Consider the following 23,806-nt stretch of genomic DNA (forward strand, 5'->3'; position numbering starts at 1 on the left):
GTTTTCCCCCAGTGATGCGTTGTGCAGACCGCACTACCCTCTGGAGAGCCTTGCGGTTGAGGGCGGTGCGCGGTGCAGTTGCCGTACCAGGCGGTGATACAGCCCGACAGGATGCTCTCGATTGTGCATCTGTAAAAGTTTGTGAGTGTTTTAGGTGACAAACAGAAAAGGTACTACGACATACAAACGAGACAACTACCAGCCATACAGTACCAGTAAAACGTTTGGACACACCTACTCATTCAAGGGTTTTGCTTTATTTTTACTACTTTCTACATTGTAGAATAAGAGTGAAGACATGAAAATTATGAAATAACACATATGGAATCATGTAGTAATCCAAAAAGTCTTAAACAAATCAAAATATATTTTATATTTGAGACAGCTTTGGCATTCTCTCAACCAGCTTCACCTGGAATGCTTTTACAACAGTCTTAGTGCTTTTTATTTAACCTTTATCTAATAGGCAAATCAGTTTACTTCTTATGGCTGCAATCCCGTTAACGGGATGATATGACAACAGCCAGTGAAAGTGCACGGCGCCAAATTCAAACAACAGAAATCTCATAATTAAAATTCCTCAAACATACATGTATCTTAAACCATTTTAAAGGTAATGTTGTTGTTAATCCCAGAAAAGTGTCCGATTTCAAATAGGCTTTTCAGCGAAAGCACCACAAACGATTATGTTAGGTCACCACCAACTCCAGCCAGAGAGAGGAGTCACAAAAAGCACAAATAGAGATAAAATGTATCACTAACCTTTGATGATCTTCATCAGATGACACTCATAGGACATCATGTTACACAATACATATATGTCTTGTTCGATTAAGTTCATATTTATATCCAAAAACTTCAGTTTACATTGGCACCATGTTCAGAAATATCTCCAAAATATCCTGAGAAATTGCAGAGAGCCACGTCAAATAACAGAAATACTCATCATAAACTTTGATGAAAGATACATGTTTTACATAGAATTAAAGATACACTTGTTCTTAATGCAACCGCTGTGTCAGATTTCAAAAAGCTTTACGGCAAAACAATATTCAATAATCTGAAAACAGCGTTCAGTCACAAAAGCAAGCCATACAGTTACCCGCCAAAATATGCAGTCAACAAAAGTCATAAAAAGCATTATAAATCTTCACTTACCTATGCTGATCTTCGTCGGAATGCACTCCCAGGACTCCCACTTCCACAAGAAATGTTCGTTTTGTTCGGTAATGTCCATCATTTATGTCCAAATAGCTATTTTTGGTAGCGTGTTTGGTAAACAAATCCAACGTCAGGAAGCACGTTCACTAAAAGCTGACGAAATGTCCAAAGGTTCCGTAACAGTCAGTAGAAACATGTCAAACGATGTATTGAATCAATCTTTAGAATGTTTTTAACATAAATCTTGAATAACGTTCCAACCGGAGAATTACATTGACTTCAGATGAGCGATGGAACAGAGCTCCCTCTCATGTGAACGCGCATGGTCAGGTCATGGCAGACCTGACTAATTCCCCTCTCATACGGCCCCCCTTCACAGTAGAGGCATCAGACAAGGTTCTACAGACTCTTGACATCCAGTGGAAGCCGTAGGAAGTGCAAACTCATCCATATCTCGCTGTGATTTCAATAGGGTCTTGGTTGAAAATCGACCATCCTCAGAATTCCCACTTCCTGTTTGGATTTTTTCTCAGGGTTTTGCCTGCCATATGAGTTCTGTTATACTCACAGACATAATTCAAACAGTTTTAGAAACTTCAGTGTGTTTTCTATCCAATACTAATAATACTATGCATATATTAGCAACTATGACTGAGGAGCAGGCTGTTTACTCTGGGCACCTCTGTGCACCTTTCATCCAAGCTACTCAATACTGCCCCTGCAGCCATAAGAAGTTAAGCACAAATTCTTATTTACAATGACGGCCTACACAGGCCAAACCCTAACCTGGACGACGTGCCAATTGTGCGCTGCCCTATGGGACTCCCAATCATGGCCCGTTGTGATACAGCCTGGAATTGAACCAGGGTCTGTAGTGACGCCTCTAGCACTGAGATGCAGTGCCTTAGACCGCTGCGCCACTCAGGAACCCTGAGCACTTGTCGGGAACCCTGAGCACTTGTTGGCTGCTTTTCCTTCCTTCGCTCTGCAGTCCATCTCATCCCAAACCATCTCAATTGGGTTGATGTCGGGTGATTGTGGAGGCCAGGTCATCTGATGCAGCACTCCATCACTCTCCTTCTTTGTCAAACAGCCTGGAGGTGTGTTGGGTCGTTGTCCTGTTGAAAACATATGAGAATCTGTCACGCCCTGACCATAGAGAGCCATTGTTTCTCTATGGTGAAGTAGGTCAGGGCGTGACTGGGGGGTATTCTAGTTTATTATTTCTATGTGGGGTTCTAGGTTATTATTTCTATGTTGGTGATTTGTATGATTCCCAATTAGAGGCAGTTGGCTATCGTTGTCTCTAATTGGTGATCATATTTAAGTAGCATTTTTTCCACCTGCGTTTTACGGGATATTGTTTTGAGTTAGTGCACGTAGCACCTCTGTAGTCACGGTTTGTTGTTAGTTTATTGTTTATTTGTTTTTTGTCTTTGCTAAGTTTCACTTTATCATCAAATTATGTGGAACTCAACATCCGCTGCGCCTTGGTCCGATATTTATTCCAGCGAACGTGACAGAATCCCACTAAGCGCAAACCAGATGGGATGGGGTACTACTACAGAATGCTGTGGTAGCCATGCTGGTTAAGTGTGCCTTGAATTCTAAATGAATCCCTGACAGTGTCACCAGCAAAACACCATCACACCTCCTCCTCCTCCATGCTTCACGGTGGGAACCACACATGCAGAGATCCGTTCACCTACTCTGATGACACGGCATTTGGAACCAAAAATCTCAAATTTGGACTCATCAAATCAAAGGACAGATTTCTAGTGGTCTTATGTCCATTGCTCGTGTTTCTTGGCCCAAGCAAGTCTCTTCTTATTATTGGTGTCCTTTAGTAGTGGTTTCTTTGCAGCAATTTAACCATGAAGGCCTGATTCACTGACCGTGAAGGCCTCCTCTGAACAATTGACGTTGAGATGTGTCTGATATTTCAACTCTGTGAAGCATTTATTTGGGCTGCAATCTGAGGTGCAGTTAACTCTAATGAACTTATCCTCTGCAGCAGAGGTACATAACTCTGGGTCTTCCTTTCCTGTGGCGGTCCTCATGAGAGCCAGTCTCATCATAGAGTTTGATGGTTTTTGCGACAGTACTTGAAGAAACGTTCAAAGTTCTTGACGTTTTCCCGGTTAACTGAACTTAATGTCTTAAAGTAATGATGGACTGTCCTTTCTCTTTGCATATTCGAGTTGTTCTTGCCATAATATGGATTTGGTCTTTTACCAAATAGGGCTATCTTCTTTATACCAACCCTTCACAACTGATTGGCCCAAAGCATTAAGAACGGAAAAAATTCCACAAATTAACTTTTAACAAGGCACACCTGTTAATTGAAATACATTCCAGGTGACTAACTCATGAGCTGGTTGAGAGAACGCCAAGAGTGTGAAAAGTTGTCATCAAGGCAAAGGGTGGCTACTTTAATACTTTTTTGGTTACTACATGATTACATATGTGTCATTTCATAGTTTTGATGTCTTCACTTTTATTCTGCAATGTAGAAAATAGTAATAAAATAAAAAAATGAAATTAATAGGTGTGTCCAAAGTTTTGACTGGTACTGTACATGCAGAAGAAAAGTCAGGATCCAGAGAGGAGAGGTGTGGCAACCAGCTGTCGCGTGCTGAAAAGACATGAGCAGCTAAGGTAATTTGTTGTTCGTATGCCGGATGGAAGAATCTACAGGAGAAATTGGAAGCATCTGCTGAAGACAGGCGAACGAGCGTTTTCACAAATGGAGTCAAAGAGAGACATTAGTGCTGACTCTGGGATCACAAACACTCATGTGTATGATCATGATGATCAGTCAGCATCGAACAAGATCACATACCAGCCTGACACACCTGAGAGACACAACTGTGTCAGACAACTAGATTAGGCAGCGCAATCAATGTTCCAGCTAGATTCAGAGACTAAAAAATATTCAGCACAGATTTACACTTAGTTTATGTTCATGTATAGTGTATAAGTGAAAAGAATAGGGACAATGTCTGGACTGTGTTGTAATTGAATGTATGTGCAGATAAAAAAAAGGGTCAAAAATGTTGTTTCTTTGTTAAATTTTGCTGGAAGTAAGATACACCAGTATTGCACATTTGAGGCATTATTTCATGTTTATGTCACATATATACTGAACAAAAATATAAACGCAACATGCAACAATTTCAACATTTTTACTGAGTTACAGTTTATATAAGGAAATCAGTCAATTGATATAAATTCATTAGGCCCTAATCTATGGATTTCACACAATCGGGCAGGGGCGCAGCCATGGGTGTGCCTGGGAGGGCATAGGTCCACCCAATTGGGAGCTATGCCTACCCACTGGGGAGGCAGGCCCAGCCAATCAGAATGAGTTTTTGCCCACAAAGGGCTTTATTATAGACAGAAATACTCTTCAGTTTCGTCTGGGTGGCTGGTCTCAGATGATTTGCAGGTGAAGAAACCGGATGTGGAGGTTCTGGGTTGGCGTGGTTACACGTGATCTGCGGTTGTGAGGGCGGTTGGACGTACTGCCAAATTCTCTAAAAATACATTGGAGGTGGCTTATGGTAGAGAAATGAAGATTCAATTCTCTGGCAACAGCTCTGGTGTACATTCCTGGAGTCAGCATTCCAATTGCATGGTCCCTCAAAATTTGAGACATCTGTGGTATTGTGTTGTGTGACAAAACTGCACATTTTAGAGTGGACTTTATTTGTCCCCATCACAAGGTGCAGCTGTGTAATGATCATGCTGTTTTATCAGCTTGTTGATATGCCACACCTGTCAGGTGGATTATCTTGGCATCATTAACAGGGATGTAAACAACTTTCTGCATGAATTTAGAGAGAAGTATGCTTTTCTGCACATAGAACATTTCTGGGATCTTTTATTTCAGCTCATGAACCATGGGACAAACACTTACATGTTGCATTTATATTTTTGTTATTTATGGCAAAAACAAAAAATCTCCAATAAAAGGCTATTATCATACGACATGTGTTGCTAACACAGAGAATAGTATGCCAAACTCTGTTTAGTGGCTCTGGGTATTGGGTGGTCTATGGACTACTGGTAATGACTCCAGCCTATCTCTACAGCGGGGGTCCCCAAATTTTGGGCCCCCTTCCAGCATTGAGGAACATCCTGCTCCCCCTTTCTTGTGTGCACGCGCTACGTCTATTTCTATGGGCACTAGCACTGTTCATGACACAAACTGTTCACACCCCTCTTGTTGGTGGAGAGAATTTTGCAGGTTTAAAGCTTATTTCCTGAAATTCTACACATTTTGAAGTTTTGAAGCACATTTTTTTATTTATTATTTTATATTTTTTACCCCTTTTTCTCCCCAATTTTGTGGTAATTACAGTCTTGTCTCATCGCTGAAACTCCCGTACGGACTCGGGAGAGGTGAAGGTTGAGAGCCATGCGTCCTCTGAAACACAACCCCACCAGGCCTCACTGATTCTTGACACACTTCACCTGGAAGCCATGCGCACCAGTGTGTCGGAGGAAACACCGTGCACCTGGCGACATGTCAGCGTGCACTGCGCCCGGCCCGCCACAGGAGTCGCGAATGCGCGATGGGACAAGGACATCCCTGCCGGCCAAACCCTCCCCTAACCCGGACGACGCTGGGCCAATTGTGCGCTGCACCATGGGTCTCCCGGTCGCGGGCGGCTGTGACGGAGCCTGGACTCAAACCCAGAATCTCTAGTGGCACAGCTAGCACTGTGCTAGCACTGCAGTGCGCCACTCGGGAGGCCCCTTTGCAATTCTATACATTTTGCCATGTCTAATGTGTATTCATGTGAAATTTGAGTGACAAAAATTACAACAATATCTATGGGCTAAAAAACCTAAATATAAAAATGTTTTCAGAGATGGGCTAGTTGATCTGGACATTTCTGACAAGTTATAAAGAGCTCTCTAAGGTATGCAATGACTACAATGGCAAGAGGAACTGATGATGCACTACCCAATTAAAAAATGATACCTTATGCATTCTACTATTACAACTTTCAAGAGTAAGTTTAAAGCCAGACCCACACACAGAGACGTACGCACGCACACATACCCACACACATTCTCTCCCCTCTCTCTCTCTCTCTCTCTCTCTTTCTCTCTCTCGTGACTTCAGATTCTGAAGTTTTTCCACATTTCTCCAAACGTAGAATTTTGAACACCCTGGGCACATTTTCGGTTGAGTTAAGAGTTAATGTTTGGGAAAGAGTTAAAACAAAAACACCTTCACGGTTAAGTTTCGGCATTAAGATTGAACACGCTACCCTCTGAGCTTTGTCTCGCGGCTTACGCCTGTCCGCCTTCCCTGTCCACATGCCCTAGCAAAATCCAAGCCTACTTGATGGTAATAGCGCTCACTGTTGCCCCTAGTCGTAGGTTTTGAAGACATCTCCCGACGACCTCCCGACCTCCACACTGTGGACACTATCCTGCTGCTTTTCCACCATTGTCCACTGTAGCCTGCTTCATTACTCAAACACAGGGCGAGACGAGGTTAAACTCTCTCGGGTCTGTACAACCTCCAGTGTACACATGATGCTGGGTATCTTGTTTCTTCACAAGTTAGACTTTGTAGTGCCTGTAGCCTTTTTTGAAAAGATTACAACCATGCCAGAACAATCACACTGAGTCTGTGAAAACTGTGAATCTAATGATCATGGTGGAGAGAGGAGCCTCTGACAATCCAATCAGTTGATAACAAGCCTACAGAGGCAATCAATTTCACATCCACTCTATCAAAACCTGTAAATTGTCTCCTTTATAAAAATAGGGCCATTAAAAACAATAGTTGTATATGATTCCTTGATTCAAACTAGGAAGTCCCATTATGATAAACTGGATCCTTTTTTCAAGAGAGACCAAGTCAGGAAGGCAGCTTAAGAACAAATCAATGGATAACCCCCCCCCCCAGTCTGGTTGATGATCACCTAGCACGCAGGATGTGACAGCACAGTTCAAAGGTCACCGAAGAGAAAGGTGCACAGATCTACACACCGATCGCAAAGAGAAGGAGACAGAGAGAGAGAGAGAGAGAGAGAGAGAGAGAGAGAGAGAGAGAGAGAGAGAGAGAGAGAGAGAGACGCAAGAAGGGGGAGAGAAGGAGAGAGAATTCAGGGGAAGACAAGGACATCATGGTTTCAATCACGGAGACTCAGAGTAAGTGGTTTACAACAGCCTTTCTTACAATCAGTTTGTTTTTTATTTACTGCTCAGGTAAATCTGCTAGTCGACATATTGTACCTGGACTTGAGTTATTTTGTTGTGAACTTTTACATTTGAAGTGTGTCATGGTGAAAGCCTACAAGGCTATGGATACTGTGAGTTTGAACTCTGTAGACTGCCTAAATGTAGGAACAGACTGTAGAGTTGGTTTAACTACTCGGGATGTCTCGCTAATTTGTATGTGTGTGTGTTTCTCTCTCAATGTGTGTGTGTGTTCCAGAGATCGGTGTTGGTCTCACAGGCTTTGGCCTCTTCTTCCTGCTCTTTGGCGTGCTGCTGTACTTTGACTCTGTCTTGCTGGCGTTTGGGAATGTGAGTAATACACTTTCTAATTTGAAAATTATAATACAAATATATATTTTGTACACAATAAAGAAAATAAATTATGGGTCAACATCTAAATATTGCTCCCAGCGTTGATCAAAGCTCAGAACGCTTATTTTCTTGTTCTGACTGAGTTCTAATCGCGCCTGACTCTTTGTGAACAAGTGGAATCTTGAACAGTGCTTTGTATGTTATGTTGGCCTGCGTCTTATGGATTCGCCTCCCAGATTTGCCTTTTTAGCAGCACATTCACCACTCTCTCAAACAGCTAACTCTGCACTCTCGGGGCACATGCAGAGAGCCTGAAACATGAAACGAACTACCCCAGTTCGGAATCGGGTCCCCTCTAGACAACTATACTGTAGGCGGCGACAGTGTGCTTGTGAGATGCCAGACAAAAGGCCATTTTAAAACCGTCCTGGGACTACTGCCGTGTCTACAGACATCCCCCAAACAAACAAAAACGGACTCTCAGAGAATGAGTCGCTTATAGATACAGTCAGTCAGATGGCTAGCTGCCGGCAGAGACTTCTATTGCAGTCACGTTGAAGGGCTCTGGCTAGTATTACTTAGCCAGCTAGAAAGATTACATAAAAAGCTCATGTTAAATGGAGCCTACCTCAGCAGGATCAAAAAATACGCAGGCTACAGGAGGAAGTAGACGATACAGTGAGAGAAAGGAAGCAAGCAGAGAGAGAGAGGTTAGCACAGTGGTTCCTAAACTTGGGGTCGCACCCCAATGTGGGGTCCTCTGAGAAAATCTGTACTAATCTTTTCAAACATTTTTTTTATATAGATGTTTCAAAATGAACATCTCCACAGGGCTTATCTTCACTATAGGTAGGCCTACATGAAATTGCAGTCAAAATACAGCTCTAAAAATGTCATACGATTTTGTTTATATCGGTGGTTGTTCATCTTATCTTGATTGCCTACTGGAGTTTATAGTTTACTCATTATACACCTTTTTTTTCAAATAAAATCACAGGCGTAGACTAACAGTGAAATGCTTACTTATGGGTCCTTTTCCAACAATACACAGTAAATAACGTATAACAATAATGAGTAACAATAACATGGATATATACAGCTAAGTACTGTCGGTGTGTGTGGGAGAACAATGTTTTTGCATAGTGTCAGTGCAAGAGAGTTAGTGCAGAAAAGGGTCTATGCAGGTAGTCCGGGTAGCCATTCCGCAGGGTTGTTTAGCAGTCTTATGGCTTGGCACAAGCTGTTCAGGGTCCTGTTGGTTCCAGACTTCGTGCACTGGTACTGCTGGCCTTGCGGGAGCAGAGAGAATAGTCTATAGCTTGGGTGGCTGGGGTCCTTGACCATTTTTTGTGCCTTCCTCTGACACTGTCTGGTATTTAGGTCCTGGATGTCAAGGAGCTCGGTCCAGTGATGTACTGGGCCGTATTCACCATACTCTTGCGGTCGGGTGCCTTGCAGTTGCCGTACGAAGTGGGGATGCAACAAGTTAAGATGCTCTCAATGGTGCAGCTGCGGAACTTTTGGAGGATCTGAGGATCCATGCCAAATCTTTTCAGCCTCCTGATGGGGTAGAGGCATTGTCGTGCCCTCAACTTTGTGGGTGTGTGTCGAACATGTTAATTTCTTAGTGACGTGGCCACCTTTGGAACTTGAAGCTCTCGACCCGCTCCACTACAGCCCCATTAATGTGAATGGGGGCATGCTCACCCCTCCATTTCCTGTACTCCACTATCAACTCCTTTGTCTTGCTGACGTTGAGGGAAAGGTTGTTGGCTTGGTAACACACTGCCAGGTCTCTGACCTCCTCTCAAACTTGATGATGGTGTTGGAGTCGTGGGCCAGGCAGTCACGGGTGAACAGGGAGTACAGGAGGGGACTAAGCACACACTGTTGAGGGGCCTTCGTGTTTATGGTTGGATATGTTGTTGCCTACTCTCATCGTCTGGGGGCGGCCCGTTAGGAAGTCCAGGATCCAGTTGTAGCGGAAGGGGTTCAGTCCCAGGGTCCTGAGCTTAGTGATGAGAGTGAAGGGGACTATGATGTTGAACTGTTGTAGTCAGTGAACAGCATTCTTATACTGAACAAAAACATAAATGCAACATGCAACAATTTCAAAGATTTACTGACTTACAATCTATATAAAGAAATCAATGAATTGAAATGAATTTATTAGGCCCTAATCTATGGATTTCACATGACTGGGAATACAGATGTGCATCTGTTGATCACAGACACCTGTAAAAAAAGAAGGGGTGTGGTTCAGAAAACCAGTCAGTATCTTGTGTGACCATCATTGCCTCATGCAGCACGACACATCTCCTTCGCACAGAGTTGATCAGGCTGTTGATTGGGGCCTTTGGAATGTTGTCCCAATCCTCTTCAATGGCTGTGCAAAGTTGCAGGATATTGGCAGGAACTGGAACACGCTGTCGTATACGTCGATCCAGAGCATCACATGTCTGGTGAGTATGCAGGCCATGGAAGAACTGGGACATTTTCAACTTCCAGGAATTGTGTACACATCATTGTGACATGGTGCTGTGGATTATCATGCTGCAACATGGGGTGATGGTGGCGGATGAATGGCACAACAATGGACATCAGGATCTTGTCACTGTATCTATGGGCATTCAAATTACCATCGATAAAATGCAATTGTGTTCAATGTCCGTAGCTAATACCTGCCCATACCATAACCCCACCAAACGCAAGTGAAATGTTGGTCCCATGTTTCATGAGCTGAAATAAAAGATCCCAGAAATGTTCCATATGCAGAGTTGGCTGAGAGCCAGAGGAAGGCATAGCACTACAGGTTTCACATGGGTTTAATACTAAAACAGGAGGATCCAACCCCAGTCCCAGAGTGCTTCAGTATCTTCTGAACTATACTGAACAAAAATATAAAGTTTAACATGTAAAGTATTGGTCCCATGTTTCATGAGCTGAAATAAAAGATCCCAGAAATGTTCCATACAGTATGCACAAAAAGCTTATTTCTCTCAAATGTTGTGCACAAATTTGTTTACATCCCTGTTAGTGAGCATTTTTCTCTTTGCCAAGATAATCCATCCACCTAACAGGTGTGGCATATCAAGAAGCTGATTAAACAGCTCGATCATTACACAGGTGCACCTTGTGATGGGGACAATAAAAGGCCACTCTAAAATGTTTTGTCACACAATACAATGCCACAGTTGTCTCAAATCTTGAGGGAGCGTGCAATTTGCATGCTGACTGCAGGAATGTCCATCAGAGCTGTTACTAGAAAAATGGAATGTTAATTTTTCTACCATAAGCCACCTGCAACGTCATTTTAGAAAATTTGGCTGTACGTCCAACCGGCCTCACAACGGCAGGCCATGTGTAACTACTCTAGCCCAGGACCTCCACATCCAGCTTCTTCACCTGCGGGATCATCTGAGACCAGCCGCTCATCTGAGACCAGCCGCCCAGACAGCTGGTGAAACTGAGGAGTATTTCTGTCTGTAATATAGCCCTTTTATGGGGAAAAACTAATTCTAAATGGCTGGGCCTGGCACCCCAGTGGTTGGGCCTGGCTCCCAGGTGGGTGGGCCTATACCCTCCCAGACTCACCAATGGCTGTGCCCCTGCCCAGTCATTTGAAATCCATAGATTAGGTTCTAATGAATTTATGTAAATTGACTAATTTCCTTATATGTACTGTAACTCAGTAAAATTGTTGAAATTGTTGCACGTTGCGTTTAAATTTGGGTTCAGTATAATTTAAGAAAAGAGATATCTATGGAAAGAGTTTATGATTTTATGCAATTCATCATCACAACTCACTGAGCAGTTGCTATGTGTCAGTGTGAATCATTTCCCATATTTCCCCCTTCTCAGGGGTATAACATTACAATTGTATAGCTAATAGGCTATGTGTTTGTAGATCGACTGAGATTTAATGTATCTACAGCAGCCAAGGTGGCGACCGCGGAACTCTAACTCTGTTGGCAATTCGGTTGCATGACAATAGTCACAGTAACAGGAAATAACAGTGACAATAATAGCATCACAAACAGGAAAAGAGTTTTCTATATTTTCATACTTCTTTCCTTCAGGTTCTGTTTCTGACTGGTCTGACGTTCATCATTGGCCTGAGGAGGACGGCCGGCTTCTTCTTCCAGAGACAGAAGCTCAGAGGCTCCACCTTATTCCTGGGGGGCGTGGCCTTGGTGCTGTTCCGCTGGCCAATCATCGGCATGGCCGTGGAGAGCTACGGCTTCGTGCTCCTGTTCAGGTGAGTTCAAAAGCACATCTGGGGTATTGATAGAGAGGACATTTTAGATGTTACATTTTTGTTGTTGTCATTCAGCAGACACTTTCATCCAGAGCGTCTTAGAAGACATGCTTTCTAGAAAGCAAGGTGGAACAACCACATAGCAACAGGAGAGCTGGGAGACGATTAGGTATGAGAGACGTACAGTACCTTGGTGGCAGCACCGTATTTTTAAACGCCTGCTTCTCCTCGTTTCCTTTCTTTGATGCCAACTGATTGGAAAGTTCCAGGGGAAAGCAGTATCAACTTTCCCAGACCTCTCAACTATATTGGCCTTCAATTTAAAACAGACAAAGCAAAGGAGGGATTCCATTTAAGGTTGTTTGGAAACAGTGCGTTTAACACAGCAGCTATATGACTGATGCCATGCCAACACTTTCAAAATGAACACCCAGTTTGGAAGATCACAGACGCTACCACGTCCGAGTTTCTCTTCCACCTTATCCAAGGTTCTGACATGACTGAAGGGTCAAAGAAAGCCAACATCACTTTACTGACCGCGTCCAGGGACCAGCCCTGGACCACTTTCTGAGACAAACTGTGGACAAAGCATGTGAGAAAGCTTCAATCCCCAAAATAATGTCTGATATGTCTAAAGGGATATTTGTCTTGGGCATAGTTCTGAAGTTCTGTATCCTGGGCAACACCAAAGACAGATAGTTGTAAGCTGAAGTGACAGTGTCTGCTGGGTTGAAATGTTCTCACTTCTTATGTATCTCTATATCTCCTTCCAGGTCATTCTTCCCTGTGGCGTGTGGATTCATTTTATCGTTGGTGAATATACCCTATCTCAATGTGGTGAGAGCAACAATCATTATTTTTTTCAACTGTGACTGTCACTAAGCCAGACTCATCACTTTGAATAAACATAATACATTATGATTTTTTTCATTCTCCCACAAAATAGCCGAGATCCATCAGTAAATATGGGAAGCGTTGTTTGGGCTCTCAAAGCAATGGAAAAACAACAACAATACATGATCCCGTCTCCAAGACTACTTGACGTTTGGGTACACCCCAGATATTTCATCAAAGACAACATTTTTCCAAATAACATTTTCACAATGTGTTTAGTGGCAAGTTATAGTCTCCCAATAGTGCTGCTTCATGAAAGACTGAAATCTCTCTCTCTCTCTCGCTTCTCTTTTTTTTCTCCAAGGGAAACAGCTCCTCTATGATCTGAGGGAAGAGAAAGGGGGTGGAAGCTCTCTATATTTATCTCACTCTTTCTCTCTTCTTTCTTTCATGTCCCAGTTGTACAACAACTTCATAGGAAGTAGCCCTTCTATTGTCTGAGGAAAGGGAGAGAGAGAAGCCGAAAAAGAAGAGAGGAGGAATGGAAGTGATGGATGACAAAAGGAGAAGTGTATTTGGGCTCAGACTGGCTATGACCTTTGACAGAGACTGATGGAGCGGGGAGGTAGCTTAGAGCCTTCCCCCATCAACAACCATGAACCAACCGATGGACTCTTCTTCTTGAAATGTTTACATGAAACATGAACCACCACATGATGTGTGGCAATGACTAGCTGCCCTACCACTAATGTACATGGTTGGGAGTAACCGATTACATGTAATCAATGACATGTAATCATTTACAAGAAACTGTAACTGCAATCAGTTACGTTACAAGCAGAAATATTGTAATCAGATTACAGATACTTTTGAAAAACTAGGTGATTAGTTCTTGGATTACTTTTACATTTAGAAAGGATGTTTGCAGAAAAAAATACATTATGACACCTTTCTGTTTTCTCAATTCAGCATTGACAAAACGGCACATTTAAGTTTGTTCAGCCTGAGAGAGTCTGACCACAAATCAGAGACCACTATGATGCGTTTGATGGATCCTTTTTGTCTCTTTAGAGGAAGGCATTCAAAAAGCAACTGAAAGTTATCAGATTATTACTTAGTTTGGGTAATCATTTAGAAAGTAACCTACCCAACCCTGCTTATGTATTTATAATAAAACCATATTTTTGATCTACAGTTTATCATACTCTTTATTATAGTTGTAGTCAAGCAACTACGAGCCCTTCTGTTAAACACACTTTGGGCTCAATTCAATCCATAGTGCTGAACTGCGATAGAAATTTAAAGTCAATGTTCCGCCATTCCAAGAGAATGCATTTATGGTTAATGCTGTATATGTTGGTTCAATCGAAATTAACTTTAAATTTCGCTCTAAAGTGTGGATCTTCAGCGCAATGGATTGAATCGAGCCCTACACATTTTATTTATTTACAGTGCCATCGGAAAGAATTCAGACCCCTTGATTTGTTCCATATTATGTTACGTTACAGCCTTCTAAAATTTACTAAATAATTTTATCCCCTCGTCAATCTACACACAATACACCATATTTACAAAGCAAAAACAGGTTTTTAGAAATTTTAGCAAATGTATTACAAATAAAAAACAAGTATTCAGACCCTTTGTTATGAGACTCAAAATTAAGTTCAGCTGAATCCTGTTTCCATTGATTATCCTTGAGATGTTTCTTAAACTTGATTTGAGTCCACCTGTGGTAAATGTAATTAATTGGACATGATTTGGAAAAGCACAAACCTCTATATAAGGTCCCACAGTTGACAGTGCATTTCAGAGCAAAAACCAAGCCATGGGGTCGAAGGAGTTGCCCGTAGAGCTCAGAAACAGGGTTGTGTTGAGGCATAGATCTGGGGAAGGGTACTAAATAATTTCTGCAACATTGAAGGTCCCCAAGAACACAGTGGCCACCAAGACTCTCCCTAGAGCTGGCCGCCCGGCCAAACTGAGCAATCGGGGGAGAAGGGCCTTGGTCAGGGAGGTGACCCAATGGTCACTCTCACAGAGCTCCAGAGTTCCTCTGTGGCACTCCACCAATCAGGTTTTTATAGTAGAGTGGCCAGACAGAAGCCACTCCTTAGTAAAAGGCACATGATAGCCCGCTTGGAGTTTGCTAATAGGCACCTAAAGACTCTCAGACGATGAGAAACAAGATGGTCTGATGAAACCAAGATAGAACTCTTTGGCCTGAATGCCAAGCGTCACGTATGGAGGAAACCTGGCACCATCCCTACGGTGAAGCATGGCGGTGGCAGCACCATGCTATGGGGATGTTTTTCAGTGACAGGGACTGGGAGACTGATCAGGATCGGGGGAAAGATGAACGGAACAAAGTACAGAGAGATCCTTGATGAAAACCTGCTCCAGAGCACTCAGGACTTCAGACTGGGCCAAGGTTCACCATCCAACAGGACAATGACCCTAAGCACACAAACAAGACAATGCAGGAGTGGCTTCATGACAAGTCTATGAATGTCTTGAGTGGCTCAGGCAGAGTCCGGACTTGAACCCGATCTAACATTTCTGGAGAGACCTGAAAATAGCTGCGCAGCGACGCTCCCCATCCAATCTGACAGAGCTTGAAAGGATTTGCAGAGAAAAATGTGAGAAACTCCCCAAATACAGGTGTGCCAAGCTTGTAGAGTCATTGATGACCTTTTTTTAAGGCATGTCAGTTACAAACAAATTCTTATTTACAATGGGGAACAGTGGGTTAACTGCCTTGTTCAGGGGCAGAATGACATATTATTACTTTGTCAGCTCGGGGATTCGATCTAGCAACCTTTCAGTTACTGGCCCAACGCTCTAACCACTTATCTACCTGCCGCCCCAGGTATATAAATAATATATCTATTTTTTATCCATTTTAGAATAAGGCTGTACGGTAACAAAATGTGGAAAAAGCCAAGGGGTCTGAATAGTTTCAGAATGAACTGTATTTCCATGGTATGTTGTACATTTAGAAAGTGTTGTGTGTTACCTATTTAACATTTACTTAAGTGATAATGCCCGAGAAGCCTGTGTTTGAAGGATATACAGTACCAGTCAAAAGTTTGGACACGTTGACAAGTTGATAAATCGCCTGGCTGGGCTAATAAGACAATGGGTTGCGCAGTCAGATGGAACAGAGTAAATAGGCATTTTAACATCATAGATTTAGCCGGTGGTAACTTCTGGAATAGACACCGGCTTGAATGTGGTTTTAACCAATCAGCCTTCAGGATTAGACATCCCATTGTATAATAGTAGAACAACATCAAGAAGACATTGGGTATGAGGCTACATATTCATCAAACCACTTCTCCTTTGCAATGTTCCATTATTTTGTTTATAGTCTGGATGATCTTGACATAAAGCTCAATTACCCTGCATTATGTGCTGGATGGGTCTAAATAAAACTTAATTGGTTCCAATTCAGGGGATTCACTTCTGAGAAATTCTGGCAATCACCAAACAGAAGAGAGGACAGGAGGATGAAAGGAGAGATAGAAAGAAGGGAGGAGGTCCAAGCACACCAGGTTACAACACAGGGACGATGACGCAAGTGGTCTCCCTACAAAAGCCCCTTTGGGGTGGGTAGTGAGGACACCGTCGGAGTGGTCTACATATCTTTCCTCTTCAGGCGGCTCCACAGGGAAACAGGTAAGCCAATGTTGTTCCTTCCATGGTAGATTTTTTTATGGTGAACAGAATATGTATGCCATTGCCTTGAAACTGAGTGGTTTGTCAACTTGGTGTTGAAATCAACCACATTGATTGCTCCTGGTTCTAAACAAACAAGGTATTTGGCCTAAATTTCAGCAAGTAGTATTCAAGAAAAAATCTGGGTTTCCAGGAAGTTCAAGATATCAAGAATCACCTATTTTTGTCAGTCTATTGTTCTCTTAATTTACATTCAATGTACTGTACATATGCCTTGTCAAGTACATATGCCTTGTCAAGTATATATGCCATGTCAAGATTTTCAGGAACATAGTAAAGGTTGTGGTTAGTGTGGTGTACTGTAATGCACCAGAGGAGTGCCAGGTTAACCAGATCCACAGCTGAGGCAGGCAGTGATCAGTATCCCTTTGTTAACTGAGATCTGCACTGCAGGATCAGTGTCTTTGACTTTAGCGGAGCATGGAAAGCAGATAAACTACTAGGTTACAGGCCTCTTTAGTGTTTAACGAGCAAGGTTCCCCTCCATCAAAACCACAATCTGGAGGTTTCTGAAGATAACATTATTTAGGCTATTCTATTAGTTTTTTTATGCAATTTAACAGACACTTTTATCCAAAGTGACTTACAGTCATGCGTGCATACCTTTTTTACATATATATGTGTTCCCGGGAATCAAACCCACTATCCTGGCATTGCAAGCATCATACTCTATCAATTGAGCTACATAGGGCCACGTTTAATTTGAATTTATGAGTACTGTGTTGAATAGATACATTCAACTGGTTACTGAAAATATTCTATGTGGGTCCAAAGTGGATTTTTTAAAATATCATTAATATAATTCAGGATATATCGGTATATGAAAACCTTTTAAAACATTTGTAGCTAAGGTTTCCCTTCTGCTTAACTGTCCAAAGTAAGCAAGTCAGGAAAAATAATTAGCCAATAAAAAGTGATTCAGGGCTCCCTGGAAAGCTCCTTGAATATGAAATATTTGGAAGTGTTTACTTTCTCATCGTTACAATGTGGTGTTTGGGCAGAAATGGGACTCTAGGAGTGAGTAAACAGGACACTTGAATATCAAGCGCATCCCTTCAGACAGCCAGAGATAACTGAGGAAGTAGTGGTTGGTAATGATGTCACAGACCTTTGATGCTCCTGTTTGAAGTCAACTGTTGAGTTTTTGAGAGTGTGTGTGCGTGTGTGCGTGTGTGTATGTGAGGGAATGGGGGGGGGGAGGAGGAGATCATTCTGTTTTGTGTGTGTGCGTTTCCGTGCGTGCATGCATGATAATCTATGTGTGTTTCTGAAAGAGTGAGTTTCTGTCTTCGTTGAGAAGAGTATGAGCAGCTCTGGGAGTATTCTGTGAGCTGTGGCAGGTCAATACCCCAACCTTTCCCCTGTGTTCTTCCTGTGTGCTCTGCAGGGTGAGTTGCTTTCATCTCCACAGAGCAGGTGACATGAGTTAACACTGAGGTCACATTGGCAAGTTGCCCAGCAACCACACACATCCCTGACACATCAAACTGCCTTTTACACACATCCCCAATACATCAAACTGCCTTTTACACATCTCCCTAATACATCAACTACCTTTTACACACATCCCCAATACATCAAACTGCCTTTTACACACATCCCCAATACATCAAAGTGCCTTTTACACACATCCCCAATGCATTACACTGCCTTTTACACACATCCCCAATGCATTACACTGCCTTTTACACACATCCCCAATGCATTACACTGCCTTTTACACACATCCCCAATGCATTAAACTGCCTTTTACACACATCCCCAATACATGAACTGCCTTTTACACAGATCCACAATACATCAAACTTCCTTTTACACATCTCCACAATACATCAAACTTCCTTTTACACATCTCCCCAATACATCAACTGCCTTTTACACATCTCCCCAATAACTCAACTGCCTTTTACACACATCCAAAATACATCAACTGCCTTTTACACACATCCAAAATACATCAACTACCTTTTACACACATCCCCAATACATCAACTGCCTTTTACACATCTCCCCAGTACATCAACTGCCTTTTACACACATTCCAATACATCAAAATGCCTTTACACACATCACCAATACATCAACTGTTGTCACGCCCTGACCTTAGAGCTTTTTATGTCTCTATTTTCGTTTGGTCAGGGTGTGATTTGGGTGGGCATTCAATGTTCCTTTTTCTATGTGTTGTATTTTTTTTTTTACTTTGGCCGGGTATGGTTCTCAATCAGTCTTTGATTGGGAACCATACTTAGGTAGCATTTTCCCACCTGTGTTTTGTGGGTAGTTATTTTCTGTTTAGTGTTTTCTGCACCTGACAGAACTGTTCGTTGTCGTTTCTCGTTTTGTTGTTTTTGTTCTAGTGTTCAGTATTAATAAAAATCTTGAACATTTACCACGCTGCGCTTTGGTCCGACTACTCCTCTTCAGACGACGAAAACCGTTACAGAACTACCCACCACCAAAGGACCAAGCAGCGTGGTAAGAAGGAGGACTGGACATGGGAGGACATTTTAAATGGCAAGGGATCCTGGACGTGGGAGGAGATCCTGGCCGGGAAGGATCGCCTGCCCTGGGAGCAGGTAGAAGCAGAGAGGAAGGCGAAGGCAGCAGCTAAAGCGGAGCGGCAATGTTATGAGGGAACACGGCTGGCAAGGAAGCCTGAGAGACAGCCCCCCAATTTTTTTGGGGGGGGGGCACATGGTAGGTGTGGCAGAGTCAGGTTGAAGACCTGAGCCAACTCCCTGTGCTTACCGTGGCGAGCATGTGACTGGTCAGGCCCCGTGCTATGGGGTGATGCGCACTGTGTCTCGGCCGAGCATTCACAGGCCGGTGTGCTCGGTGCCAGCGTCCCGCATTTGCCGGGTGGAAGTGGGCATCCAGCCAGAACGGGTGGTGCCAGCTCTGTGCTCGAGTCCGCCAGTGCGCCTCCACGGCCCAGTGTATCCGGTGCCTCGGCCAAGGAAGAGGCCTCCTGTATGTCTCCCCAGCCTGGTGAATCCTGTGCCTGCTCCCAGAATCAGGTCTCCTGTGTGTCTCCCCAGCCTGGTGAATCCTGTGCATGCGCCCAGCCCGGAGCCTCCAGAGACGGCCTCCAGCCCGGAGCTTCCAGAGACGGCCTCCAGAGACGGCCTCCAGCCCGGAGCCTCCAGAGACGTTCTCCAGTCCGGAGCCTCCAGCGATGGCCTCCAGTCCGGTCCTTCCAGCGACGCCCTCCAGTCCGGAACCTCCAGCGACGCCCTCCAGTCCGGAGCTTCCAGCGACGCCCTCCAGTCCGGAGCCTCCAGCGAGGGTGCCCAGTCCGGGGCCCGCAACGAGGGTAACAAGTCCGGGGTCAGCAACGAGGGTGCCCAGTCCGGGGCCCGCAATGAGGGTCCCCTGTCCAGGGTCGGCGGCGAGGGTCCCCGCACTAGAGGCGCCACCAAAGTGGGCCAAGCCAGAGGTGGAGCGGGATATACGTCCCGCACCAGTGCCGCCACCGCGGAGAAATGCCCACCCAGACCCTCCCTTATAGGTTCAGGTTTTGCGGCCGGGGAGTCCGCACCTTTGGGGGGGGGGGGGGGGGTACTGTCACGCCCTGACCTTAGAGCTTTTTATGTCTCTATTTTGGTTTGGTCAGGGTGTGATTTGGGTGGGCATTCTATGTTCATTTTCTATGTGTTGTATTTCTTTGCTTTGGCCGGGTATGGTTCTCAATCAGGGACAGCTGTCTATCGTTGTCTCTGATTGGGAACCATACTTAGGTAGCATTTTCCACCTGTGTTTTGTGGGTAGTTATTTTCTGTTTAGTGTTTTCTGCACCTGACAGAACTGTTCGTTGTCGTTTCTCATTTTGTTATTTTTGTTCTAGTGTTCAGTGTTAATAAAAATCATGAACACTTACCACGCTGCGCTTTGGTCCGATTCTTCTTCATGCAACGATGACCGTTACAACTGCCTTTTACATACATCGCAAATACATCAAAGTGTATTTAACAAACATCCCCAATACATCAACTGCCTTTTACACACATCCACAATACATCAAACTGCATTTCACACTAAACCCACCCCTGCTAAGATGCACTGTATCCATTTACAGAATCCATGTTGATCTAAAGGGGTGAGCAGGTGGACAATATACAGTTATATACATATACAGTTTTATTTTACCATGCTTTATTTTGGCTAGATAATTCACTTTTAAGGCCTTCCTACTACCCTAAGGACTTTTAAAATGTTGGTCATTACTGCACCTTTAACGTACTGGACTTTTCTCCTGTGTTTCTCCTTACAGATACATTAAGCCAAGCGGTGGGTTCCAGGCTAACACCACCAACCATGCTGCAGCTCACCGTGGTTCTGATGTTAATCGCTTCAGTAACAGAGACTTTCCCCGCTAGCAGCCTCAGATACTCCCACTATACCCAAGGTACAGTCACTCATGTAAATTAAATAGTGTCTGTAAATACAGTATGTATGTGACTTAAGAGGACAAATTATCAGTGGTTTAGATCAAATGAGATGAGATAGAAAAAATGAAGGTCATGCTTCACACGAGTGTTAGTCCTAAAATCATCATTTTTACAATGACATGACAGTATTATAACAGACATATAAAGGGTGACTGAGGCATGTGTTGTTTTTGCTCTGGTGACTGTTTAGGCTCATATTTGGATCTACAATGTAATATAAACTTTGTTTCCACAGGGGCAAGTCCAGACAATGCAATGCTAAAAGTCTTGAGAGATGTATCCACTGCATCAACAGAGGGCCCACCCCCTGACAAACTTCCTGCTCTTCTACCCAATGACGTAGACAATCCACTGCTAGAGGCGGAACTACCCAGAAGGGTGTGGTGGTGGTGGTACCCAGCGAAGCCCCAACCACAAAACAGGATTCGTCAGAATCGAGCATGGAGGTCCTCATACAACCATAACTCCTTCGGCCTACGTTATGGAAAATGATAGTTATTACGTCTCTCAGTTATGTACTTGATTATATTTTGAACAGTGCCTGACAATATGATGTAGGTAGATATATGTATGTGGAAAAAGCAGACAGAATTCCAAGGCCTACACTTGAAATATTGCTATATCATCTATGACGATTCATGACAGCTATTGATGAAATTACTTTATAATGACTTTATCATTTCTTGTTTACAACAGCCACTGTCATGTGTTACCCATATGTGTGTGTGTTTTGCGACATGTTTCCGTTCTGATATCTGTGATAGTTTTATGAATGCAACTGGAAATCAAAAAGATGACACCATTCAATAAATGGTCACTGTAATCCAGCAGACTGAAATGTAATTTATTTTCAGCAATACTTTCAAGCAACTCCACCTCATGTGTTATCAGTTCAACATCAACATGGTTTCCTCTCTACAGAGCGGTTGTGGTCAACACATTTTCACTGGGGGTTGGCTTATTTGTCTGGTCTATAAACTGCTCAAGCATAAGATGAACTAAGTACTGACGATATAGAGTAGATAATGTTTTAGAATCAAGTAGCCAAAGCATGTAGATACCCAGAGACAACAGCACCTTTACCGGGTCAGAGACCTTAGGCCTAGAGTAGTAGGACTTTAATACAGTACATGAACATGAAGAGAGTCTACAGTTTTCTTATCGGGATGCTTCTGCTTACCAGGTTGGAAGGTAAGGTTCAACAGAACACACCACAATGCATTGAGTTAAATGGGGGGGGGGGGGGTACTAAAGTAACAAAATAAAGTCTATTCATAAACTGAATTAAGTAGTTAACCAAACATGAATACATTTAGTTTTATTGACTAAAAGGCGGACAACATTGTTAAAAGCCCATAGATTTTGTTGAGTGGCTAGCCATAGCTAGCATGGTTTAAAGCTACTGTTCTGTTCACTGAAATTGATATACAGTACAAGAAAATGAATGACAGTGTAGAAAAAGGCAGATCACAAAACCGATCCTGTGTGAATTATAACAGATCTGGTATCCTCATTCGGACATTTGCATGCAAATTAGAGCTAAACAAAAAACATACAAAGTGACAATTCTACAATTTCAACAGGTGATTCGGGAGTTCAGCAGATTAATGGGAAATTTGGAGGCTCTGTGGGATTTAAGTGTTCAAATGGTTACTGGCTATGGCCTATCATTGAAAACTATGAGCAGCTTTTTGCCAAGTTTCCAGAGAAACAATAAGTTAACAGTTCCGACCTGTCCTGCCTGCCCTGACACCGAACCCGCCTGCCATTCCATTCAGCCTGCCCTGACCTCGAGCCTGCCTGCCGCCCTGTACCTTTCGGACTCTGACCTGGTTTACGAACTTATTCCTGTCCTCGACTTGCCTCTTGCCTGCCCCTTGTATTTGAATAAATATCAGAGATTCAAACCATCTGCCTCCTGTGTCTGCATCTGGGTCTTATCCTGAGGTTTGATAGAAATGGAATGACATTAGTTATTGTTGTTGTATCAATGACATTAACTGGTATGAATCCTAACTTGATATGTGTCCACTTGACTCAGACTTTCACGTAAATCATGCATTGTCCATCGAAGATTTGGACAAAAACAGATCGGATAAGATGAGATAAGTTAGTATTCGGCTCAAAGGCAATACATCCTTACCCACTGTGTTATTTGTTTTTTTGCAGCAGCCCAAACCCATTGGTGTTCTACATGGCCATAGGAGCAGGCACTGCCATATCCTTAGCATTGTGTTGGTGGTTCTGAAGAAGCGAAGTGGTGAGTGTTAAGGGTGATCATTTAAACTTAAAACAATGGTTCATTAATCAGATGTCATCATAATCTCACATGTCAATAACCTTGTTCCTGTAACGACTCTCCTCTTCGTCTGATAGGAATCATCGGACCAACACGCATCGTGGTAAGAGCTCATAATACAATTTAATCAAATAAACTGAACACTGAATGACAAAAAAACAACAAAGAGCGTGAACGCCACGAAACAGTCCTGTAAGGTGAAAAAAACACAAAACAGTAAACAACTACCCACAAACACAGGTGGGAACAGGCTACCTAAGTGTGGTTCTCAATCAGAGACAACGATTGACAGCTGCCTCTGATTGGGAACCATACCAGGCAAAACACATAGAAAAGGACAACATAGAACAAAACATAGTATGCCCACCCCAAATCACGCCCTGACCAAACCAAAATAGAGACATAAAAAGGATCTCTAAGGTCAGGGCGTGACAGTTCCTTACATAACAAGGTTGGGGTAAATTTTAATTCAAGGCAGTCAATTCAGGAAGTAAACTGAAATTCCAATTCAATAAT

The 23,806-nt window shown here is 43.2% G+C and overlaps 2 protein-coding genes across 4 annotated transcripts; both read left to right on the forward strand.

The window, feature by feature from the left end:
- Positions 1-1,053: 1,053 nt before the first annotated feature.
- LOC139536116 (vesicle transport protein GOT1A-like) lies at positions 1,054-16,376 on the forward strand. Of its 3 annotated transcripts, XM_071336304.1 has the most exons (6): positions 1,054-7,335; positions 7,622-7,713; positions 11,796-11,974; positions 12,748-12,811; positions 12,921-13,023; positions 13,268-14,002. In XM_071336304.1, exons 1-5 carry the CDS (start codon positions 7,311-7,313, stop codon positions 13,014-13,016), a joined length of 456 nt encoding a protein of 151 aa, XP_071192405.1. In that variant the 5' UTR covers positions 1,054-7,310; the 3' UTR covers positions 13,017-13,023; positions 13,268-14,002. The 3 variants fall into 3 exon arrangements, with proteins under 3 accessions (XP_071192405.1, XP_071192407.1, XP_071192406.1); XM_071336306.1 differs by lacking the exons at positions 12,921-13,023; positions 13,268-14,002 and adding an exon at positions 16,260-16,376 and having other exon boundaries at positions 1,056-7,335; XM_071336305.1 differs by lacking the exon at positions 12,921-13,023 and having other exon boundaries at positions 4,664-7,335.
- kiss1 (KiSS-1 metastasis suppressor) lies at positions 16,371-21,818 on the forward strand. Its single transcript, XM_071336307.1, has 3 exons — positions 16,371-16,483; positions 20,814-20,948; positions 21,227-21,818. The coding sequence occupies exons 2-3, from the start codon at positions 20,858-20,860 to the stop codon at positions 21,481-21,483; spliced, it is 348 nt and encodes a 115-aa protein (XP_071192408.1). The 5' UTR covers positions 16,371-16,483; positions 20,814-20,857; the 3' UTR covers positions 21,484-21,818.
- The last annotated feature ends 1,988 nt before the right edge of the window (positions 21,819-23,806 follow it).

The sequence above is a fragment of the Salvelinus alpinus genome, chromosome 12 (assembly GCF_045679555.1).
Source record: "Salvelinus alpinus chromosome 12, SLU_Salpinus.1, whole genome shotgun sequence".
Taxonomy (NCBI): domain Eukaryota; kingdom Metazoa; phylum Chordata; class Actinopteri; order Salmoniformes; family Salmonidae; genus Salvelinus; species Salvelinus alpinus.

What these genes read in the sequence shown, in the direction of transcription:
- LOC139536116 (XM_071336304.1), top strand. Translation starts at nt 7,311, where the DNA reads ATGGTTTCAATCACGGAGACTCAGA. An exon ending in TTCAATCACGGAGACTCAGA is followed by an intron (nt 7,336 to 7,621) that starts GTAAGTGGTTTA and finishes TGTGTGTTCCAG; the next exon opens with AGATCGGTGTTGGTCTCACA. An exon ending in GGCTTCGTGCTCCTGTTCAG is followed by an intron (nt 11,975 to 12,747) that starts GTGAGTTCAAAA and finishes ATCTCCTTCCAG; the next exon opens with GTCATTCTTCCCTGTGGCGT.
- kiss1 (XM_071336307.1), top strand. Translation starts at nt 20,858, where the DNA reads ATGCTGCAGCTCACCGTGGTTCTGATGTTAATCGCTTCAGTAACAGAG. An exon ending in ATACTCCCACTATACCCAAG is followed by an intron (nt 20,949 to 21,226) that starts GTACAGTCACTC and finishes TTGTTTCCACAG; the next exon opens with GGGCAAGTCCAGACAATGCA.